This window comes from Anabrus simplex, chromosome 2, assembly GCF_040414725.1.
Source record: "Anabrus simplex isolate iqAnaSimp1 chromosome 2, ASM4041472v1, whole genome shotgun sequence".
Lineage (NCBI taxonomy): Eukaryota > Metazoa > Arthropoda > Insecta > Orthoptera > Tettigoniidae > Anabrus > Anabrus simplex.
The window spans coordinates 1,072,078,333-1,072,098,211 of record NC_090266.1 but is presented as its reverse complement, the minus strand read 5'-3'; the positions used below and the strand labels follow the sequence as shown (position 1 = coordinate 1,072,098,211).

Sequence of the window (19,879 nt, the reverse complement as noted above, 5' to 3'; positions counted from 1 at the left end):
AGACATCTGCTAGGCAAGGGCTGGGTTGCTTTGAATTCTCTTAATTATACCTGCACTTCCTATAAACCGTTTACCGAGCTCGATAGCTGCAGTCGCTTAAGTGCGGCTAGTATCCAGTATTCGGGAGATAGTGGGTTCGAACCCCACTGTCGGCAGCCTTGAAGATGGTTTTCCATGGATTCCCATTTTCACACCAGGCAAATACTGGGTCTGTACCTTAATTAAGACCACGGCCGCTTCCTTCCCAGTCTTAGCCCTTTCCTGTCCCGTCGGCGCCATAAGACCTATCTGTGTCGGTGCAACGTAAAACAAATAGCTAAAAAGTATAAACCGTTTACCAGAAACTGGAAGAGCATGGTATTTGGATTTTGATCACAAAAGTGGTTATGTTTCGTACTTTTTCTTCTTAGAATTGTAATATGTTGGTGAAATTGAATATCTGTTCGATCGAGTGAGTTGGCCTTGCGGTTAGGGACGCGCAGCTGAGAGCTTGCATTCAGGAGATAGTGGGTTCGAACCCCACTGTCAGCAGCCCTGAAGATAGTTTTCCATGGTTTCCCATTTTCACACCAGGCAACTGCTCTGGTGTACATAATTTAAGGCCTTGGCCGCTACCTTCCCACTCCTATCCTTTTCCTTTCCCATCGTCGCCGTAAGATCTATCTGTGTTGATGTGACGTAAAGTCATTTGTAAAAAAAAAGTTTATGTCTGTGGAACTCTGTTGTGCTGGGCTGAGTGGCTCAGACGATTGAGGTGCTGGCCTTCTGACCCCAACTTGGTCGGTTCGATCCTGGCTAAGTCCGGTGGTATTTGAAGGTGCTCAAATACATCAGCCTCATGTCCGGTAGATTTACTGGGCACGTAAAAGAATTCCTGTAGGACTACATTCCACCATCTCAGCATCTCTGAAAACTGTAACAGTAGTTAGTGTGACGTAAAGCCAATAACATTATTATTATTATGAACTCTGTTGCTCTAAATAAATGACTACTTTTTTTTTCAGGCTTGTCTATTATAGTACACAAGACAATTCATAGTTACACTGTCCGTAGCAAGCAGGGTAGTGCCCAGAGCAAGAAGGATTCACTAGGAAGGCATCCAAAGAGTGCTGGTGCCAGTTTAAGGAGATACAACGAGGAATCTTTCTCCCAGGTAAGCTAGTTGAAATGAAATAGTGTGTCGTCCATTTCTATCCCCAATGAAATTATTTTTGTCCATAATGTAAATAAATATTTTTTGTGCTCTTTCTGTTGAGTTTATCTTCGTGTATATGTATACATTCATTTATTCTTGTCAGTTGCATAAATTATGACTAGCTGCGCTGAATGGCTCAGATGGTAAGGCACAAGTTTGTGGGCGACCTGGTAAGTCCAGTGGCATATGATGGTGTTCAAATACGTCATACTTGTGTCAGTGGTTTTACCGGAGTGTAAAAGAATTCTTGCAGGACAAAATTCCGGCACCTACACTATACCTCTTTTTAATGGTAGTAGACTTCCTTATGGTTAAAGCAGACTCTATTCCTCATGAATTATGGTAGAATCCCTCAGTTAAAAACATAAGAGTTGAATATACTGTGTCACATAGCACTAACAGGTTTAAATCTGCTGATTTCATATTCTCCATTCATGCTAATGAGTGATAGTGTTCTGGATTGAACTTCCTTTCATTTGCTATAAATAGACTTTGAAGTGCCAAAATTTAACCCTGTTAGGGAGTTCTTTAACATGTCAGTAAGTGTTCTGATATGAATATCACACATTAAGGTCCCGGACATTGAGCTTAACAGATAAGATCCTAACCAGTTTCGCAATGCAATCTGTTGACTGCGGATAGATAACATTGAGACTGAAATTTTACTAGGGAAAATTTAGGCTAAGTTTGGGATGCATTATAATGATCCTACATGGGGCAAAAGCTAGGCAGCTCATTTGAATCCCAGTGATTTCAGTTGGGATTTTACAGGACCAGCACATGCGAGCAGGAAGGCCAAATGGACCTAAACTGACAAAAGTCCAGATTTAGCCTTGGTGCCCTGCAGACACCGTATAACTGTGGAAAGAAGAAAAGAAGCATTCAAGATGTTTTATGGACACACTCTTACATGTACCCAACACCATCCCTTGGGTGGGGCAGATCGGGCAGCTATCCCAGGCCCACGCTTTAGGAGGAAAGGTTAGTCCCTTCAGGAAAAGTAACACATTTACTGTTCTTAATACATTCTTGGGATTGCAAGAATTTGGAGATGATGATCCATCATTTTAAAGGCATTTTTACAACTGTATATTGTTAATATCGTGAAGTGAATTTTGTTGTAAAATTCACTTGGAGCAGATATAAATTTGTATATTTTAAAATCTAAACCTTGGTGTCCTGTATTCAGCAAAATATAAAATTGGAAAGAAATGGATTTCCTCAAGTGAATGCACTGATAATTTATTTTGTTATGACTTGAGCAGTCAGACTGATCATTGTTGTACCTAATACTACTGTGCTGGTTACTGGTAGCCAGCTGTTATCGAAATATGAATACAATTGTTGAAGTTCAGCAATAACACGAATGAGAGAATCTTTACATGAAATAGTCATGCTTTACCAATAGGATTGAATAGTATATTTTGCATTTTCAAGTCAGTAGTGAGTACGTGATGATGCTTTATATCATTGGTGAAACATACACCGAGTGAGTCGGCCGTGCAGTTAGGGGTGCACAGCTATGAGCTTGCATTTTGGAGATAGTGGTTTCGAACCCCACTGTTGGTAGCACTGAAGATGGTTTTCTGTTTTTTCCACTTTCAGACCAGGCAAATGCTGGGGCTGTACCTTAATTAAGACCACAGCTGCTTCCTTCCCACTCCTAGCCCTTTCCTATCCCATCATCGCCATAAGACGTATGTGTTGGTGCAACATAAAGCAGCTTGTTGGTGAAACATACAGTGGTAACGATGATAGTAATAATAATAATAGTAGTAATAATGATGTTATTGGTTTTATGGTCCACCTCTGTGGTGTAGTGGTTAGTGTGATTAGCTGCCACCCCCAGAGGCCCAGGTTCGATTCCCGGCTCTGTCACAAAATTTGAAAAGTTGTACGAGGTCTGGAACGGGGTCACTCAGCCTCGGGAGTTCATCTGAGTAGAGGTGGGTTCGATTCCCACCTCAGCCATCCTTGAAGTGGTTTTCTGTGGTTTCCCACTTCTCATCCAGGCAAATGCCAGGATGGTATGTAACTTAAGGCCACGACCGCTTCCTTCCCTCTTCCTTGTCTATCCCTTCCAATCTTTCCCACCCCTGCAAGACCCCTGTTCAGCATAACAGGTGAGGCCTACTGGGCGAGGTATTGGTCATCCTCCCCAGTTGTATCCCAGACCCAGAGTCTGAAGCTCCAGGACACTGCCCTTGAGGTGGTAGAGGTGGGATCCCTCGCTGAGTCCGAGGGAAAAACCGACCCTGGAGGGTAAACAGATGAAGAAGAAGAAGGTTTTATGTCCCACTAATGCTGAGGTGCCAGAATTTGGTCCTGTGGGGTTTCTTTTACGTGCCAGTAAATATACTGACACTGGGCTGATATATTTGAGCACCTTCAAATACCACCGGACTGAGCCAAGATTGAACCTGCCAATTTGGGATCATAAAGCCAGCACCTTAACCGACTAAGCCACTCAGCCTGGCGATAACATTGAAAAATATTCATGGTGTTTTGATGTGAAGTTCTAACATGATAAGCAGATTTGGGGATAAGGAATGTAAATATGAATCCGACGTAGATAAATTACATAAAAATGACATTGATCATTTGAAAAAACTCAGAGGGACAATTCGAAAGTGTTGTTATTACTGATTTAGAGCAACTTGCTTATAATGCTAGTAATAATCTAACATTAAATAAAGGAAAGCAACTACTCCATTAATGAAAGTACCATTGATTATAAATGCATGCATACTTCCGATTTGCCAGGTGCAACATCTTAACTACCCCCCTCCTCCTCTTCCTCCTCCTCCTCCTCCTTCTAAGGCTTCTAGTTTCTGACTTGAAGTTTGGATGAACACCTTTTATAACAATCAGGCACACTGGTTTTGTTCCAATTGTCCTTACTCAGTACCGTCCATTCCCTATCAGCTTCAATATTGATACAGCCATGGGCCGGGCTGAGTGGCTCAGACGGTTGAGTCGCTGGCCTTCTGACCCCAACTTGGCAGGTTCGATCCTGGCTCAGTTCGGTGGTATTTGAAGGTGCTGAAATACATCAGCCTCGTGTCGGTAGATTTACTGGCACGTAAAAGAACTCCTGCGGGACTAAATTCCGGCACCTCGGTGTCTCCGAAAACCGCAAAATTAGTTAGTGGGACGTAAAGCAAATAACATTATTTATTTGATACAGCCATGGATGAGACTGGGAACTCGGTGAAAGCTACATTTTGCTCTGGACTGTGCTAAGAGACAGATGCAAAAGTACTGCATCAATCAAGAGTCCATGTTTACATGATGATATTTATTATGTCCACTTTATTTCTTATAACATTGTTGTAAGGATATCTGATATCTTCAGGAAGGTCAAATTTTTATGAAGGATGCTTGCCTGAGTACATAATTAAAATTAAAAAGTATGTGTGAAGGATCCCTGACCTGATCATTGACTGGAAAACAGGTTGTAGGTTTTCATTTCATGTGTGAAGGAGGGTCTGAGCCCTCACTACTCTGAGAAGCTTACGTAATTCCACGCAGCTACTTGAAGCGTGCAGCCTTGTGCATTAACTCACTAGGAGATTTAAGTTCTCATTGGAAAGTTTGCTTGTGTGTTAAAGCCTAATTTCCCTGATTTAAGCCTTTATCGAACATACTTAACAGTAGTAATTACATAGCATAACCTATCACATCTGATGTGTACCATTTATGTGCTATAGTTTATACCGTAATATGAAGGGGAGAAAAATAAATTTATTTTTTTCGATTTAGATATGATGAGATTGTACAAAATGGAGGTGAATAGAAATATTTGTAATTGATACTAACCTGTCATGTCTTCTATGAAACCACATCTGCCATTTTCTCTCAAAAGGAAATGACATCTTGAACCAATCAGATATGCATTACTCCAGCGACAGCTATAGGGGTGGCTGTATGAAGGCGCATCAAATATAAATGGGAATTTGAATGTACTGCTGCTGTTAGTAATCATTCTGAGGTGGGGCTTTGCCAGGATGTTGGTGGGTGTGTCTGGAGAAGGGGTTTGCGTGCGCCAATGACGGTGGAGAGCTGGGCTGCTTCAGTACGCCATGAGTTAGCAAGAAGTGCACACATCTGTTGCGCAATGCATCATTATAAAATTTCTCACGAAAGAGGACACCAAAATTTTCGAAATTTTGAGATGGCTCCACGCACAGTTTGGGGGAGAAACACTTTCACAGACTCAAGTGGATCAGTGTGTTAAAAAAATTGTGGCAGGAAGAGAAGCTGTGGAATATGAACCTCTTGAAAGGAGACAGTGGACAATCTTCACTGCAGATAACATTGTTGCCATTCGTGACATTATGGGTGAAGATCGGCGAATAAAAATTTTGCAAGTTGTTTTAGCTGTAGGAATAAGTTACGAAAGTGTTCAAACCATCATTTGAGATGAATTGCATTTCAGAAAATTGTCTGCCAGGTGGGTTCCTCGTCTCCTCAACCAGGAACAAAAACTTCACGCCAGGAAGTTTTACAGAGACTCCTGTGTCGCTGCGAGGAGGAAGGAGAGGATTTCTTGCGTCGTATTGTGACTTATGATGAAACTTGGGTGCATCATTACACCCCAGAGTCAAAGCAAGGAAGCACAGAATGGCGGCGAAGAGACGAAGCAGGTCTGGTCAAGGCCAGAACACGCCCATCCACTGGAAAGGTGCTTGCAACCGTTTTCTGGGCCTCCGCGGGTGTTTTTCTGGTGGATTTTCTTTACAAACAAAGGACGATTAATAAAGCCTATTACTGTCGGGTTTGAATGAAGCAAAAGCTGTGTATCACAACAAGCGACGCCGGCAACCAATCCGAAACATTATTCTTTTCCATGACAATGCAAGGTGGCATAGTGCCACATTAACGCGGGAAAAACTGGAGGAAACTCACTGGACACCTCTGGAACTCCCTCCGTACAGACCAGATTTATTGCCCTGCGTCTACCATTTGTTTGGACCACTCAGACAAGACCTAGGAGGACAGAGGTTCGATGATGATGCAAGTGTAGAAGAGTTCGTGCGCAACTGGCTCCTCACACGTCCCTCTTCTTTCTATCAGGACGGTATCAAATACCAATCCGATGGAGAAAATGTGTGTTGAAGGCAGGACATTATGTAGAAAAGTGATCTCTGTATGTGTATTTTTTTTTTTTTTTTTTTTTTTTGGTTGATGCAATAAATTTTTAAAAATAATTCCCCTTTATATTTGATCCGCCCTCATAGTTTGTACAGAACAGTAACATTTCATAAAAATTATTATAGAAGTGGATTCCACACAGTATGAAATGGTACAGTATTTTTAAAATGGGCCTTACTTACTGCCTCTCGTATAGTTTTTGCATTGTACGGGGAAGCCTATATAAAAGATTTTGTCTAAGACACAACTGAGATTATTTAACTCCTAGGAGGTTGTATGCTCAAGAGAAAATGGAAGCAGGAAAATGGAAAATGGAATGGAATGATTCACCCAGTATAATCAATTACAGTTGCTACAATTCATACTTTAAAGTTTACATTTGTTTATAATACATTGGCATATTGGACTATGCAATTTAAGTTGTTTTACAGGTTCTTCATTATCAGTTTGTGCATTTATGTTGACAGTAATTATTAATTTTCATCGTGCATAAGTGGGCTGTTTCCTTAGTACAGCTGATTATGTACTGATTGCTGAACAGTATTGCTGATACCAGGTGTTTGGTAAATTGGCACTTTCAGAGTTAGAACATTAACCTCATCCGTAATACTGTACTAGGATAACATCTCAGTAACAGAGGTGTGATAGCCGAATGCCATGGTCACTGGCCACAGTTCGAACACTGGCCAAGGTATGCAAGATTTTTTAAAATACAAAGTCTCGCCCCTCTTTCTCTTTTTTCTTTTCTCATTGCCAGTCACAGAAAGTGAAGATTGGCTATATATGCTATTTACTTACTGCAAAACATTGTATTACAGTTCTTGACAGTCACATTTAAAGGATCTTTGCAATTTATTTGAGAGGATTAAGATACAAGTAACTCTGCTTCACAAGTTAAAACCAGATCATTTTGTAGCACAAATGTTAAAGCATGGAGTGAAAACCCAACGTCTGCATGTCAGTGGTGGAGAACTTGGAAGATACACAAGTTCACAGTATGAGGAAGATCATGAATTACACTCTACCTTTGACGACAGTGCTCTGCTGACTTTGGATTTTTGGGGTTGCCCACAAAGTTTTGTGTGTGACTGTTGTATGCTTGAGTGTTCCCTATGCAGTTCTGTTCGGTACACATTGTATTATTATTGTAACCGGTTTCCAGTGGTTACATGATACATAGTAAAGAAAAAGGAAAACTTAAATTACATGGCATTTTAACACCTTTAGCACAAAACCGAACATCAGATGAACTGCATCAAATATAAACAAATGAACATCAGGTACGGCAACATGACGACTATAATAAAGGATGTGGAGAAGGCATGGGAACCTTACCAGGGCCATTGGGATATGTAGGTTGCGGGTTTCTAGAAAAATCAACAGTGATCCCTTGATCTGCGATATTATATTACAAAATAAAATTCATCCATCCAAAATAGGTTATCATATCACATCAACAAAGTTTAATGTAATTTACCAAATACTATTCCTTTGAGTCAGGAGGCTAAGGTACAGAGATACTTTAACATAATACAACTTCCAGAATGCAACGATTCAAGGTAATAAGAACCACATGATATTAAAAATACAACATTAAGTGAAAGTTATCGGCGCTTTAAGATAATTGCGCTACATAATGGAAACAAGAGGGAAATCAGAAATTATGAAACCTGACGCAGAGTTACCGGAGGCAAACCCCGAGGGAAATAAAATTAACCTACTAATTATACTGTTTACAAAACCCAGAGAAAAGGGGAATGCCTCCAAAATCAAACCGGCAGGCCTAGCTGCAAAGCTAAGGCATCTTAATAATTGAGTGGCGAGTCTGGTCGAATAGGGGTAAACTCCTATGTGAAAATGCAAGCAAACATTAAATATAAATTATGATGGAAATGAAACCAACAGCACTTACACCAAGGCATGCCATCCTGGGTGGGAGGATCCCCGAAGTGTATCTGATCACTGGACTGGCGGGAAACAAAAAGACCACGAAATCTTGCCTCACTCTCTTAAGAAGGCAAAGCTGGCCCCGGTGTGATCACCAAGTAACCAATCAGACCACAGAAGCTTCCCTCTCGCCACCCAGATCCACCAGTTGAAACCCCTTACCAAGTCGCGATGTTTTCACAATATTCCAGAACATCATCTAACCCTAACCGCGAACTTTCCATCTTCCAAAAATTAGTAAAAACATGCTTCTAGAATCGACAGGGGCAGACACACCCTGTTCCAAAAGTCCGCGTCACGAAAATTTCCAGAAAATTACAAAATATCACTCGACAATAATAACCCTTTACAATTTAGTAGTTACATTTCCAAATTTAGATAGATAAAAGGAATACAAATAAAATATTCTACAATAATATTTTACACCACATAGCAAATGTTTCTTTGAAAGAGACATATTCCACAGGTCTCATTCTTCCTCCCCCCCCCCGAAAATGATCATAAGATTAACTGGGGGGGGGCGGGTTGATCACACAAGGAAACTTGCACACCATGGCACTGATTTGTTGTAAAACATAACATAATGGCATTCACAAATGATTTTGAAGTATACAGTGCACTGATAGTTCTCAGAAAATTCAACAGTCACTTTACTGACAAGCATGTTTACTTCAAGTTGAACTTCCACTGAAAAAATAAAATAAAAATGTCACTACATCAAAGGCCCCTTCAGTAACTTGAGGTATTTTAAGGGTTACATATAAACACAACATAAATATCAAAAGGTGATAAGCATAAAAAATCTTCCAAAATTGCTTCAACCTTTTAACTCTGTCCACTGAAAAGTATGTATTACTCATTGCTTCCACAATATGTCAGTAATTCATAGCCCATTCATTTTCTTGTAAGAAAGCATCCACTGCCTCCTTCTTAGCAAAGTTTGGAATAAGTTGATCTTGCATCAGTTTTCACATTAGTAATAGGATTGAAGTCGCCCAACTTGACCACTGGTTATTGCTGATGATGTGGCGGCCAACATGGCCGTTTGCCAACAGCCTCCATACATGTTCAGTCCCACCATGGTCATCTGGCAAGTTGCAGCGCAGCCCAACTGTATCTTGAACCAACAGGTAGCAGGCAGAGAAGAGAGATGCAGTCTAACAAGACTGCCGCCATCTGGACATTTGGTCACTGGACTGCGGTGCCGGATAGTAGCGCCCAAGTCATACAGTGTGCCCCTCACCTAGGCACGATAGGTTGCCGTCAGATGGAGTTGGTTATTGCCTCCACTGCAACATAAAACAATACGCAGCAGACAGGGGAATACTTGAGGCAAAGCTATCCTGCCAGACTAGAAGATCTTGGAGACAAGACAGTTTTCAAGCGAGGATTTTTACAGTTTTCTTTCTTTAATTTACTGACTAGCTTAGAGTCACCCAACCAGTGACTCAGCAAATTTCATGTAGAGACCCCCTCCCACACCAGGGACTTAAGGCACCCAGCTCCCGGGGCAAGCACTATTCATACATTTCAGACAAGATAAAAGGTGGGTGAAAGAAAAATAAAACTACAGGAGTTTACCTGGAGCCAGAAATGTTAGGGGGATAAATTCCAATCATTGACCCCAAACTAAAACCTACCTAACTTACTTATCATACTAAACCCATTACACTAAAGGAGACAAGTGCGTAAGGAGGATACCTCATGTATTTATACACAACAATTATAATTTCTATTACTAAATTACTCAAATAACTTATGATTTGGGTACAGAGATAACGAGTACGCACTGGCCAGCATCAAAAATCTTACACATACCTTACAACTAAATCTTCATGGTCACGAAAACGGAATTTACCCGTCCCTATACAACTTACAGTACCTTTACCTGTGAGAGATGTATTCTGCTGATCCTTTTCCTTTCTGGATCACTCACTAATAATGACACCGGGGTAAGGAACTTTAAGATGGTGTAGGGACCTTGAAATCTGGGGGCCAACTTACTGATCACATGGTCCGCAGCACAGCTGATGGGATGCGTTTTAACAAACACTTGGTCACCCATAGACAGATTGTGCGCTCTTTGCTCGTGATTGTAATTACGCTGAACCTTAGCATAATAAACTTTCAAGTTTTTATGCGCACGGTGCCAATTAGCGCAGGTAGTTTCTGGACTGGCATCGTCAGGCAGAAGATCATTAATGGACCACAGATTTGAAAGTGGAGAAATTAGAGTAAAGGCCAGCATTAATGAAGCAGGAGTTCGCTTATGACTCTCATGGATGGCTGTGATGAAAGCAAATAACAACAAATTTAGTGATGAATCCCACTCAGAGTGGTCAGCAGAGTGGAAGGCAATGAAAGCAGATCGAAGATTATGATTTACTCTTTCAGCATAATTTGGTCTCGGATAATACGGGGTAGTAGTTACATGTGAGATGGATATATCAAAACAGAAATTACAGAACTGCACAGAGGTAAAAGCTCTTGCATTATCACTCACCAAAAATTGACAGAGTCTAAATGAAGCAAAGATCTATTTCAAGTAAGTGATGGTAGTGTTCGCATTAGCCATATGAGTTGGGAACAGCCACGTAAAGTGCGAAAATGCGTCGACACACACAAGTATGAAACGATGGCCGGTTTGTGACCTCGGGAAAGGACCAATGAAGTCTATGAACAATCTCTCCATAGGACGAGAAGCTTGCTCGGATGACAACAGACCTAGATGAGTATTAGGAGCAGGTTTACTTATGTTGCAAGTTTTACAAGATTTATCAAGGGTGCGGAGTTCACCATGAAAATACTTGAAGAGAGCCGGAACTAGGTTAGCTGGGATGACAATTTTGGGGTCTCTGCGACCGTGTGCAGGACAACACAAGACACCATTCCTAAGGACATAAGGCTTAACATGTTTACCAGATTTAATCCTGTGAATAATAGCTTTTAATTCAGCATCGTCTTCCTGATGTTTAGTTACATCTTTGAAAAGGAAGGGAGAATCAGTGAGAACTACATTCACAAAGGCTGAAACTTGTTCAGGAGAGGGATCTGCAGGCTCTGATTGAGGATCAGAACTGCCTGGATAGAACATCCTACTGAGGCCATCAGCCACAACGTTTTCAGTGCCATGAATGTGATGAGCTTCAAATTGGAAGGCTGAGATGTGTACTGCCCAACATGCAAGACGACCGGACCTTCTTGGCTTGGCCAGTACCCAGCTCATCACCTGATTATCACTTATCAGGCAGATGTTCAAGGTACATTCTGAACCATTCTAAGGGAAAGACAACACTAAGGCTTCCAATTCATAAATGGAATAGTTTCGTTCATCAGGATTTAGAGCACGAGAAGCATAAGAAATGGGATGATGCCCCTCTTCAAATTCCTGAAGGAGAACCACCAGATATACCTGTGGAAGAGGCATCAGTTTGAAGGATGAAACATTTAGAAAAGTCTGGCATAGCCAGTACAGTAGCGTTACATAAAGCGGATTTCAAGTCCCGAAAGGCTTCACGTTAGGCATCACCCCACGCAAATTTGGCATCCTTTCTTCTCAAGGCATTTAATGGAGCTGTTCTTTCAGCGAAATTAGGGATGAATTTACGGAGGAAAATAACCATGCCAATAAATCTGGCTACTGTTTTGACATCTTTAGGCGTGGGAAAATTTTGGATGGTGGCAGTACGAGACTGATCAGTAGAGACACCGTTCCTCGGCACAGTATGCCCTAAGAAGGACATCTGGGGTTGTGCGAAAGTAACTTTACTAGCCTTAAGGATTACACCTGCTTTATGCAGTCTTTCAAGGACCTCATTGAGATGGACAAGGTGTTCTTCAAATGTTTCACTGAAAATTACCAAATCGTCCAGGTAACTGTACACAAACTGGAATTTAATGTCTGGCAAAACATTATCCAGTTACCGAGTAAGAACAGCCGCGCTTGTACTTAATATGAACGGGATGCCTTCAAATTCATAGAGGTTCCAATCAGTAGCAAAAGCAGTGAGGTGCTTGGATTCCTCAGGAAGAGGTATCTGATAATATGTCTGATTCAAGTCAAAGGTGGTAAAAATTTTGGCATTAGCAAACCAAGAAAAACAAGAGTGCAAATCAGGAATGGGTACAGATTGAAGGACCACTTTCCGGTTCCACATCTGATAGTCAACGACAGGATGATAACCACCCTGCGGTTTAGGGACAAGAAACATGGGAGAAGAATAAGCCAACTTAGAAGGACATATCACTCCGTCAGCGAGCATTTGGTCAATAATAGCCTTAAGGGCTTTCATTTTGGGAGGCAGCAGCTGATACGGAGGAGAGCGTACAGGTATGTTACCAGTGACTTCAATTTTGTACTCCAAAACATTAGTTACACCTAACTTGTCGGTAAAGACATCAGGAAATTTATCGCAGTGATTCCTAAGTTTGTTGGCCTGATCATCAGGCAAATGATCAAAATCAAAAGCTTTGGGTTCACCCGTATCTTCAGGAATAGCATTAACGTGACAAGGCAGAATAGGGGAGCGTTTACACAGTTCAGAAGTTCTTGTGGAAAATTTAAAATGGAATCTGTTGAACTGCAGGTCCAAAATCATGCCAGTTTTGGCAATAAAATTTGCACCCAAAATGAAAGGACAAAATAAATCTTTCGCCACTAGTACGGGCATTTTCCATGTGAAATCACGGACTCTTATCTTGACATCTAGGGATCCTACAATATTCATTGAGTTAGAATTAGCAGTATGACAGGTTAAAGACATGGATTTTAATGGAGGTAACTTGCAAACACTTTTCATTGAGTTTTACCAGTACTCACTCATCAGTGTGATGCTACTTCCTGAATCTACCAATGCACAGACACGTTCATTATTTACCTCTAAGCATAAGTAAGGTAATTTACAAAGAGGGATAGCAGAAATGCCACAATATTGTAGGAAATTGACACTAGGTTCAGACTGGGACCAACCATGAGCCTCATAATTAGGTAAATCATCCTTCAACTTACAGCTGAGACAGACAAAACATGAACACACACTTTGAGGTTTACCATAAAAATTGGCGGTTAGTGATCTAGAATTACCATTACCAGAGCGCCCAGTATGTGAGGAACACCACAGGATAGTGTGAGTCCCTGTGGTTAATCCACTTACATGAGGAACACCATAAGTTTGTGTTGTTTGTAAATAGCGTCACAATGTGCGAAACACCCTAGGTCTGTGTTACATGTGTGCATTACATTACCTGTGAATAGTACCATAATGTGTGGAATACCACGAGTCTATGCCACTTTTGATTAGTACCGCAACATGACAAAGAGCATGGTTCTACTTTCCTAGCGATAAGTACCATTATGAGGGGTGGATGACCTGGATTTTGGACCCATTTCGAGTACAAGTATCATCGATTCAGTATTGTGCTTTAGAAGCAGTCCCTTGGTCAGTAATACTATTGTTTAACGTTAGTTTCTGGGAATGTGGAACATTGCGGTTTGGATCCACTAATTGTTTTAACTTCATATCCATCCATTCATTCTTCGTCCTCACGTTTTAAATTGTCATAACATTTTGTCTCATTTCGTACCATTAGGGGCCGATGACCTAGATGTTAGGCCCCTTTAAACAACAAGCATTATCGTTGTTACCGTGGTTTGGTGGACCAGCAGAGGTGAAAGAAGGTGCCGGGATGAATGGGTCTAACGACAAGGTCAAATTTAAGATTTTAACAAACGTTATATTTTCCAAAAAAAACAACAAAATTTTAACAATTTTTCACTTAGTGAAATAACAATGACATATCAGTTAGAAACAGGACTTAGAAAGATCCAAGATTTCAGAATTTAAACACTCTTGGGCTACAAGCCCTAGTATTATAATTTTGAGCTCCTAGCTCAACTTTTACAGGCGAGCACAAATTGTTCAAAGGGCAGAAAGCCCCTAATCCCTGGAGCACTTGCTCCCAACTTCAAATATCAAGCCTCCCAGAGACACAGTTACCACACTAGAAAAAGAGCTGACATGCTATCAATTTTTCAAGCCTATTTAAGGCAATACCAGAAACTTACAATTATTTGCCATCAAGGCACAACTTACAAAAAAGAAACAGGGGTATCTTGTACCCAACCTACTGGGCCTTAGCAGAAAAGAACAGGTTAAGTAAATGGCCCGGAAACACCAAATTGAATGGAGGCATGTACTTGCACTCCCAAACAAAGGCACTAGGCCGATGAAACAGGGGCTATTACCAAACTATGGGGGTGACTCGTATAAGAATAATTTAATACATTACGGAAAGGAAGAAAACCAGTTACAAAACGTAGTCACCTCAAACCAATATGAAGGGGAGCTCGAGAAGGTAAATCACTCTCTATCCCCGAATTACAGTTACAGATTTTATGAAATTTTCACATTAGCCGGCAGAATTTACATTTTAGAGAAGTTGGTTACATATTAAAGTTTCGGACCTATCCCTCAGGTTAAACTGTGGAGCTGGCAAGAAATAAAGATGTTAAACGGCCATTACCTTGCTGAAGAACTGCTGCCAGCTGAAAGAGGCACCTCCCACCTCCTGCTTCACATACACACACTTAGTTAGACGTTGATCAAATGACCAAGAGACGTGAAAATCCGCAGTTTATAAACCCTTGGGGAAGGTTCGAGACCTTTCATGAATAATCAAGCCACACCCTCTCAATTTTATTGTACCATACAAAATTTACACTCAAAGTTGAAGAAGAAATCCAGGATTGGTCAGAAATTAATTACAAAAGTTAGCGATTGGCTGGATTGAAAGCTGGCGGAAAGAAAAGATAAATATTGCCAACCCACAAATGAATGAACGAAATTTAGTAAAGCAAAAACTTATGAATACAAAATTTCTTCAAAAAAAGTTCTTTCACTTCGCACCAGGGTGCATGATCATAGTTTTTTGTAGTAACATCTGTTGTAGAAAGTCCAAACTTCTTGATAAATGGTAATCAAGACACGTTGAAATTCACACAGTCCTGGAGACTTCACAATCATAAAATTAAGGTCGTGACATCTTCTGAGTAAAAGTTTAAGGAGGTCTAGTTCCAAGTTCACTGTTCCTCCAGTAGAGGAGGTTTTATTGGCGCAAGGTTTAAATGTGCGGCGTAGAGGTGTACATCCCGGTACAATCATCATCATCATCTTCCTAAGATATAATCCTACAATATCTATCACTGCTGGAGATGTTCTTAAAATTAAACACAGATATTCCTTCAAGTGATCTGTAGAGTGTCTTTTCTGTGAATGCAAAGTTTGCTTTCCACTAAGAGGTCGAGGCATAGTGAGGAGAATTTTAAGAACCAGTCATTCTGTAAAGTAAATGGCAATTTATTTGAAATGTTAAAAGACACTAACTAAAATTAAAATGTTGAAAAATATCATTTTGAAAAATCCAATTACTCGTTTAGTCCCCCTTAGTTATGATAGCTACTTAATTTGTCAATGCTAAAATTGTTTTAAAAAATGAAGTAACACCTTTTTCCTTTCCAACTTTGTTATCGTGCCAGTGCCATGTAGAAAAATGAACAGTGATTTCCTTCAAGTAATTGTAATTGTAGCTGAATATAATATTTCTCAGGTGACTGTATGTAATTCAGCCCAGTTACGTTTTTCTTGTACATCTCCCATCACTGCATACATACAGAGTGTATGGTGGAGTATTAGAAATTGAATGAATCAATGAGATGTCATCCACAATTGCATTCTTTAGTGAGTAATTTTGTGATTTTTTCTATGAAGAATATTTCATCTTACTAATATGCTGATCTTATATATTAATTTTAAAATAAAATCTGGTTCTGGCTTCTTACACATTTAACAGTGGTCTCAAATTTTTATTACAATTTCTTCTTCTTTTTTTTTAGAATTATTTGTTTATCTTTAAGTGTATTTTTCATTTTGTCAACAGCATGTCCAAGAACTGCTTCTTTCATGGAAGAACCAATTTGCAGCTTGCAACATTATATTCTATCGAGCTGTTGGACACAACCAAAAACTTCTGTTTGGTGATATATCTCCCATAAAGAAATCGGATCCAAGAGTTCGAAGTATTCCAGTTCCTAGCCGGAAGGCAACTTTCAAAGAAGTTAGACGAATCCATGAGATTTTGTCAGCTGTTGAGGTCTTTGGTAAGTGATTGAGACATTGTGTTCTTCAATGACAGTTTTTGGATTAGTAGAGATAAATGTTCTCCAGAGATAGTAAATGACATAGTGGTAGTGTTGACTCAGCATTATGTCTAGAATCTCTGAATACAAGTTTCATTACTCCACTCATTCAGATAGACCCATGATAAAAAAAGTGATAATTTCCAATGTAAGTAGACAAAAGCATGACTGTGACAAATTCATAACAGATAACAGTTTCCATTAATCACATGAAATCTGTGTTGCACAAAAGTAAGGGGAAAATGTAAAAGCAATGACAATATCTGTTCTGAAATGCTTCGTCTAATTTTGGATGAAATTATTGCTGTAATAACACTATTACTCATTGACAACTTTTACACTTCCATTCCAGTGGAAGCATGCAGCTTTCCATCCCATTCCTGAAGTCATAACTCACATCATGTTCTCAGATTTTCATCAACAAATTCTAAAGGCCAAGCCTTGCCACTGCAGCCATAGGTTTCTGTCCTGAAGCTAGTTTTTTCAGCTCGGAGTAAGATGTACAACTCATCCTAAACAGTAAGTTGCTAAAATAGCTCTCTCTCTCTCTCTCGGTCATCCTCTTTCTTTCTCCCAGCCACTCAACGCTCGGAGATGTTCAGAGGAAGTCGCTGTGCCAAATGATGTTATCTTCCTTCTCTTGATTTCACTAATGAGGCTTATTTTTTCTCCTACTTCTCGTAGTACTTCATTATTGCTTTCCTTTTCTGTCCAGCTTATGTGATTTATTCTCTTCCATAGCAACATTTGTGCTGCTTCTAGCCTTCCTTTTGCTTGTTTGTTCAATTTCCAGCTTTCCCCCATAGAGAAGTACACTCCAAAAAAATTTTTAACTTCTGATATGCTTCTGTCATCTTATGTGATCAGACTTCCAAGTTAGCAAAAGTGGTTTGCATACTTCATTTTTTCTTTGTCTATTCTGATATCTGATACATGTGTTTGACTGGGCGTTGGATTATCAACCAATTAATTTATCATATCAGCTCTCTCCAGAGGTCTTGATTGGACCAACCATGTTCAAGTGTTAGAATTTCTACTCAGGCATAATCTAATTGACCCTGTGCAATTGGGTTTTGTACTCTAACATAATACTTGTACAGCCCTTCTTAAAGTCACAGAAGACATTAGAAGTGCTATAAATTAGAGGAAAGGTAATCCTAATGTCCCCAATCTACTTCACTCAAGCATTTGACAGCATAGGTCATGACATCATCATCACAAAGATCAGAAACCTCAGCATGGCCATTGGCACGGTGCAGGGGTTCAATCCTTATCTTAGAAACGGTTATGAGAGAGTCATTTTGGACCGTTAGTTCATCTTCCTGGGGTGACTGGAGTGAAATCACTTCTGGAGTTGCTCAAGGTTCAGTGCTGGACCCATTTTTTATTTTGATTTGCTAGTTTTTTTTTTTAATCAGTGGTATTTCTAAGTCATTAAAAACCTCTGGATATCATATTTAAGCCAATGATCTTCAGGTTAAAAATTCTCTGACACATGTAACATCTCAGAAAGCACACTACAACTAAATTCTGAACTGTTGTCATTTTGTAATTGGGTTATACAAAATGAGCTTAAAATAAACCCTGAAAAGACCCAGATCATCATAGTAGGACAGCAAAAATCTTGAACTCATACTTTAATCGGGAACCTTCCTGATGTTTTGTGTTGCGTGACATGAAAGTTTTACCGAGCAGAACAATATGAAATATTGGTCTTACGTTTTACGAAGGCCTCTCTTGGGTAGAGTGTGTAAAATATAACTGTTTGAGAGTATCAGTCCCTCCATCCGTTGCAAGGAGCCAGTAAAATTCCTACCTATTGCGACATAAATTAAGAAAAAGCTAGGTAAACAATTGATAGGGAATACACCACCTGAGCAACAGGCCTAAATGCAGATAATTGATGATTGATTGATATGTAGACATAAGTAAAACTCTAATAATGGCCTTATTTCATTACTGTGATTTTGTGTATAGTGACCTCAACTTGCATTTACCCAGTAGACTGAGAAAAGCTTATAATTCCTGTATTTGTGTCATTTTCAGTGTAAGTTTAATGCTTTTCAGTCTGTCGAACACTAATTATAACACCTACATCACTATAACATACCTGTAAAAAGACCACTAGTAAACAAAGAACGACATGTTTCGTTCTTGAAAGAACATCACCAGATTCTATGAAATCACACTATTTTTTATTACAAATTTATGAAAATTGTTTGGAAATTTAGAATCATTTATGTTTAAATTCTGTTTATACCATTTAATACATGAAAATTATAACTTATCTTAGTGAAGTGGTCAGTGGTGTATTCTATCTCCTTGCCCATCTAGCAAGGAGTGTGGTGCAGTGCACCCTCATTGTTGCGAGGCCAGCTGGCTATCTTAATGGTAACTGTCCGTTACCGGTACATAATGCTTCAGTGAAGTCAGCGGCTACTTTGAATTGTATTTTTAGCTTTATTATTCATGTTATTATCTGTCCAACTCATTGGCTGAATGATCAGCGTTGAGGCCTTAGGTTCAGAGGGTCCTGGGTTCGATTCCCGGCCGGGTCGGGGATTTTAATCACGTATGATTAATTCTTCTGGCCCGGGGAGTGGGTGTTTGTTTTTTGTCCCAACACTTTCTTCTTCATATTCAGACAACACACTACACTACCAACCACCACAGAAACACACAGTAGTAATTACATCCCTCCATATAGGGTTGCATCAGGAAGGGCATCCAGCCATAAAACATGGTCAAATCCACATGTGTAATACCTTTCACACCTGCAACCCCACAGATGTGGGAAAAGAAGAGGAGGAGAAGGAAGAAGAAGAAGAAGATTCTTGTTATTATCTATTTTAATTGTTTTGGAAATTGTATAGGGATTGTTTAACGATAATTTAATGAACTGGCTAGTGTACTGGTATTTTCCTTTATGTCATTTTCTGGTGAATTTTTGGTAATGTCAATGCCATTCATGGAAATATATTATTATTATTATTATTATTATTATTATTATTATTATTATTATTATTATTATTATTATTATTATTGTTGTTGTTGTTGTTGTTGTTGTTGTTGTAATTGTGGTTTTTTAATATTATTATTATTATTATTATTATTATTATTATTATTATTATTATTATTATTATTATTATTATCATTATTTTATAGGTTCATTTTTAATTATTTCCTAGTAATTTTAATTGTAGGGTATCAGGGTATGTTGTTTCATGTAATTGTTAACCTTGGGTTAATGTAAGAGAAGGCTTCATAGGAGGACTGAATACGACAATACACAGAGCTATTTCCATACCAATGAGCACAACGGATTTCAATGAAGAGATACAAGTCATTAAACAAATCGCAAAAGCAAACAACCACCCTCCAGGCACAAT

The 19,879-nt window shown here is 39.5% G+C and overlaps 1 protein-coding gene across 1 annotated transcript in view; it reads left to right on the top strand.

Annotated features, from left to right (window-relative positions):
* Positions 1 to 19,879, top strand: part of LOC136863778 (tRNA endonuclease ANKZF1) — a 170,270-nt gene that overhangs the window by 76,871 nt on the left and 73,520 nt on the right. Inside the window, exons 6-7 of the mRNA XM_067140130.2 lie at positions 1,005 to 1,153; positions 16,232 to 16,451. Of these exons, the coding sequence (XP_066996231.2) occupies positions 1,005 to 1,153; positions 16,232 to 16,451 (369 nt within the window). The remainder of the gene's footprint in view (positions 1 to 1,004; positions 1,154 to 16,231; positions 16,452 to 19,879) is intronic.